Source organism: Eimeria mitis, genomic scaffold, assembly GCF_000499745.2.
Source record: "Eimeria mitis Houghton genomic scaffold, Emh_scaff4029, whole genome shotgun sequence".
NCBI lineage: Eukaryota > Apicomplexa > Conoidasida > Eucoccidiorida > Eimeriidae > Eimeria > Eimeria mitis.
In genome coordinates this window covers 1-5,147 of record NW_024015319.1, presented here as the reverse complement: position 1 = coordinate 5,147, position 5,147 = coordinate 1, and the positions used below count along the sequence as shown (strand labels likewise).

At 60.2% G+C, this 5,147-nt stretch overlaps 1 protein-coding gene across 1 annotated transcript; it reads right to left on the bottom strand.

The window, feature by feature from the left end:
* Positions 1–110: 110 nt before the first annotated feature.
* On the bottom strand, positions 111–4,972 carry EMH_0071770 (nucleoporin FG repeat-containing protein, putative; the record flags this gene model as incomplete). Its single annotated transcript, XM_038022689.1, is given in 7 exon segments — positions 111–182; positions 490–1,126; positions 1,767–3,635; positions 3,739–3,770; positions 3,774–4,208; positions 4,361–4,467; positions 4,471–4,972. Coding segments are annotated over 7 exon segments (3,654 nt in total).
* Between the last annotated feature and the right edge of the window lie 175 nt (positions 4,973–5,147).

The following is a 5,147-nucleotide window of genomic DNA, read 5'->3' as shown; positions in this document are numbered from 1 at the left end:
GACGATACGGACCTAATAGCAGCAACAGTAGTAGCAGCACCGGGTGCAGCAGCAGCAGCAGCAGCAGCAGCAGCAGCAGCAGCGGCAGCAGCAGCAGCAGGGAAGGGATGTTACCTCGAGCTGTCTATGAGACCCCCGCACAGCAGCATCACGAACAGCAGCAGCATCGCCGTTGCCAGTGCCTGTCTCAGCAGCAGCAGCACTGTGGTGTACAGACAGCCTGTTGGTGCTGCTGCTGCCCCAAGAAGCTCTCATCCAGCTCTGTTGACTGGCCCTGTATGAAGCCTTTGCTGCTGCTGCTGCTGCTGCTGCTGCTGCTGGTAAGGGCGGTGTTGCAGCCCAGTGCAGCAGCGGCAGCAGCTGCAGCACCACCAGCAGCAGCAGCTGCCCGATGCTGCAGCGCTCCTCCGGGTGTAGAAAGGTCCACGCATGCATGCGGGCGAAGACACCACAGAATAAGAAGTTGCATACAGCAGCAAACTCGCGGACTTGCTGCTGCGCTGCTGCTTCCAGCTGTGCGTCGGAGGCATCCTGCTGCTGCTGCTGCTGCTGCTGCAGCTGCGGCAGCAAATACACATACGCAAGGGACGCAACAGAAGCAGCAGCACCCCCGCAGCTGCTTCCTCCATGGGCTGCTGCACTCCTGCTGCTGTGGCGACGTCTGCTGTGCTGCAGCTGCTCGAGGCCTTCTGCTGCTGCTGCTGCTGCTAGCAACCCCTGCTGCTGCCAGGGGACTGTCCATGCAGCAGGAGGTACCGACAGCAGCAGCTGCAGCAAAAACAGCAGGGTGCTTCTTAGTACTGTGAACGTTCTTATATCTCTTTCTTCTTGTACTGCTGCTGCAAGCGCCTGCAGCAGCTGCTGCAGCGGGAGAACGCCCCGAGGCTGCTGCTGCTGCTGCTGCTGTTGCGGGGCGCAGCAAAACTGCAGCAGACGCCAACCAGAATGCAAGAGCTCAGGAGCCAACAGCAGCTCGTGGTGCTGCAGCGGCAGCTCGACTAGGCACTTGCAGGCCACGCGCTGCTGCTGCCCGTACTGCTGCTGCTGCTGCTGCTGCTGCTGCTGCTGCTGCAGGAAGAGAAGACACCTGTCAACGTCCGCCACATAGCACGGCAGCAAACATGACCTGCAGCGCAGCACCAATCAGCTCACATGCAGCCGTGAAACGCGAGCAACCACATCAGTTGCAGCAGCAGCAGCAGCAGCAGCTACAGCAGCAGCAGCAGCAAGAGCAGCAGCAGGTACAGCAGCAGCAACGGCAGAAAGAGCAGCAGCAGCTACAACTGCAGCAGCAACAGCAGCAGCAGCAACAGGTGTGAGTAACTCGCCGGAGTGCAGTGAGAGCTTCAGGCAGCAGCAAACGCAGCTGGCTACGGGTGGCAGCTAAGCAAGCCAGAGTATAGAACCGAGGCAGCAGCAGAAAGGGCGCCGGTGCTGCTGCGTCATCTGCTGCTTCTGCTGCTGCTGCAGGTGCTGCTGCTGCTGCTGCTGCTGCNTGCTGCTGCTGCTGCTGCTGCTGCACTCTCCAGAGAGTGCCCATAGACTTCACAGGCGATAAAGGCTTCTGCTGCAGCCCGCGCAGCAGCAGGCCACGCAGCAACGCGAGCCCACAGTCCGCATGCAGCAACGAAGGCCCTGCAGCAGCAACAAGCAGCAGCAGCAGCAGCAGCAGCAGCAGTAGGAGCAAGGTACCTAGGAAAGGAGACAGCAACACAGCCGCCTCCTCTGTCTCTGTCTCTGTCTCCAGCTGTCTCCTCGCAACTCACTTGAATGCAGCAGGGGGCAGCGGGGGGCTGCATGCATCGTGCGTTTGCTGCTGCAGCCCCAAATCCATCAGCAGCCAAGCAGCCTTCAATAGAGAGAAGCGACGGCGAGTGCTGCTGCTGCTGCTGCTGCTGCTGCTGCTCGGAGCCAGAGACCACCGCACTGTGTACGTGCTGCTGCTACTGTCTGTGCAGCAGCTGCTGCTGCAGCTGCCGCTGCTGCTGCTGCTGCTGCTGCTGCACACTGGATGGCGTAGACTCACAGGCTCGAGCCTGCAACCGTCGATCTGTAGACACCAGAAGGCCTGCTGCTGCTGCTGCTGCTGTTGCTGCTGCTGCTGCTGCTGCAGTTGTGGCCGCGCAGTAGGAGTCATCCACGGGTCAGTCCCTTGTTGCTCTACATTGTCTTCGTCGTCTTCCTTCTGCTGCTGCTGCTGCTGCTGCTGCTGCTGCTGCAGTGCTGCTTCTGTTGCTGCTGCTGTCTGCACAAAGCGCCACAACGGCAGCTGCACGGCCTCCCCCCTTGAGCCTGACGATATGAAAGACCAGCACATGACGCCTCCATTTGCTGCAGCAGCATCAAACCCGATTTGCTGCTGCTGCTGCTGCTGCTGCAGCAGCTGCTGCTGCGGGTTCTGCTGCTGTGCATCCAGCTGCAGCAGCAAAGCCAGACACGGTTCAATCGGGATGGGAGCCGCAGCAATATATGAAGCCCCTGCTGCCGCTGTAAGGTTGCTCGAGAGACCGCGCTGCTGCTGCTGCTGCTGCTGCTGCTGCTGCTGCTGCTGCTCGTCGCTGCTGCTGCTCGCAGCGAAGACCAAGCCGTCAACTGGAGGCAGCAAAATAGAGCTCAGAGGCTGCGCCAGCAGCAGCAGGAACTGCAGAGGAGAGCCCATGTCAATAATATCACAGTCCTGTTCCTCACCCCCCTCTTGCTGCTGCTGCTGCTGCTGCTGCTGCTGCTGCTCTTGCTGCGGCTGCGGCAGAATTGCTGTGAGCAGCTGCAGCGTGAGGTGAGCCCCGTAAGGAAACAAAGAGATGTACGCCCTCAACAGCCGCAGGAGCCCGCTGCTGCAGCCTTCATCGTGCAGCTGCTGCTGCTGCTGCTGCTGCTGCAGCAAGGTAAGTCCCCCCTGCTGCAGCAGAGAGAAGAGGCGGCGTCGCTGCTTCGGCAGCAGCGCGAGCAGCTCGCATGCGGAGTGTACAGACAGCTCGTGGCACTGCAGGTCCTTTAGGGGGAAAACAGCAAGACATACATCCAGCAGCAGCAGCAGCTGAGTGGCGAACTCCTGCTGCACAGGGTCTTGCTGCTGTTGCTGCTGCTGCTGCTGCAGCAGCTCGTGCTGCAGCAGTTGCTGCTGCAGCGCGTGCGGCAACAGAGGCATCACGAACTCCGCCGCCTGAGAAACGAATAAATCAATCTCTTCATCTGTCAGGTTGCTGTTGCTGCTGCTGCTGCTGCTGCTGCTGCTACGCAGCTTCTTATAGCCAGCAAGAACAGCAGCATGAGCAGCCAGCAGCAACGGTGCTGCTGTGGGGTGATCGATGTAGCAGCTGTAGAGGAGGTCCTCATACACCTCACCGCCTTGTGAAAATGCTGCTGCGTCTGCTGCACCGTTCTGCTGCTGCTGCTGCTGCTGCTGCAGCGCCTCGCGGAGACCCTGCAGGCTGCTGCTCATCACGTCTCGATGCAGAGAAGCAAAGCGTGGCCCCTCAACAAATGCAAGAAGTGCAGCCCTGCTGCTGCTGCTGCTGCTGCTGTTGCTGCTGTTGCTGCTGCTGCTGCAGATGTCTAGGATCTGCTGCAGCGGCATGCCGCAGACAGCAGCAACAGCACAAGAACCCCCCAGCTGCTGCGCCTGCCGCAGCAGCCTGCGGCTCTGCAGCAGCGATCGCCGCTCGCTGCTGCGTGCAGCCAGGGCCCCACAGAATCTGTCTTCATGAACGAGGGAGCAGAAGCGGTATAAACTCTCACTGCAGCAACTGCTGCTGCTGCTGCTGCTGCTGNCTGCTGCTGCTGCTGCTGCTGCTGTTGCTGCTGTTGCTGCTGCTTAGGGCACGAGCAGCACGGCCTGCTGCAGCCAGGCAAAGCACCACCGCATCCTGCAGCTGCAGCGTCTCCCTCAGCTGCATCAGCTCGTGAAGCTCATAGGCAGCAGCAGCATTTGCTGCTGCTGCTGCGCTGTTTCTGCTGCTGCTGGTGTTGTTGCTGTTGCTGCTGCTGCTGCTGGTGTTGTTGCTGTTGCTGCTCTGTGCACTCTGCTGCTGCTGCCTGAACAAGCAAGTTGTGGGGTCCGGCTGCTCGTTGAGCTGCGTGTACAGCTGGAGAAGCCTGGCCTCGAGCTGCTGCTGCTGCAGCAGCATAGAAGCAAAATCCCTGCAGACTTGCTGCAGCGTGGGGCCGCTGCTGTTGCTGCTGCTGCTGCTGCTGGTGGTTGCTGCTGCCTGCATGCATATAAAGTGTATACACCAGAGCATGCACAGCTGCTCGTCCTGCAGCACGTCACGAAGCTCTCGCAATACCTGGGGGTCCCCAGCATCGATTGTCTCCCGCAGCTGCGATGCTTCATACGCCGGCAGCAGCAGCTGCTGCTGACCGCTGTGGTGCCGCAGCACATAAGCAGACAGCAGCTCGTATAGCACCGCCTCAGATGGAACAGAGCAGCAAGAACACGGAATGCTGCTGCTGCTGCTGCTGCTGTTGNGTATAGCACCGCCTCAGATGGAACAGAGCAGCAAGAACACGGAATGCTGCTGCTGCTGCTGCTGCTGTTGTTGCTGCTGCTGCTGCTGCTGCTGCTGCTGCCTTCAGGGCAGGCAACAGAAGCGCGAACTGCATCCGACCACTGCTGCTGCAGCAGCTGCAGAGATTTACATGTTGCAGCAGAAACAGAAGGAGGCAGCGCTCTATCCACAGATGAGAGAAAAGAAGATTGGAGAGCAACAATTCGCTGCTGCAGCGGCTGCTGCTGCAGCAGCTGCTGCAGCAGCAGAGGACTCGTAGCAGAAGAGAGAAGCAGCTGCTTCAGATGCCGGAAGGAAGCAAGACACTTCCTCAACTCAGCAGACACGTCCATATCGCCAGCAGCAGATGCTGTTGCTGCTGCTGCCCCTGCTGCAGCAGCAGCTGCTTCTGCTGCTGCTGGAGACCCCGAGGTGGGGCCCCAGGCCCCTGCTGCAACACACCCGAGTGGTTGTTGCTGCTTCATTGGCTATCGCGTCGCAGCATATTGCTGCTGTGATAGATCCGAGCAGCAGCAGCAGATGCTGCTGCTGCTGCTGCAGCAGCTGCTGCTGCTGCAGCACCAGAAACCCGAGCCGCTAGGCGGCGCTGCAGCAGCAAAGACCCTACCTGGGCCCCTTTCAGGTGTATATACACCTCAA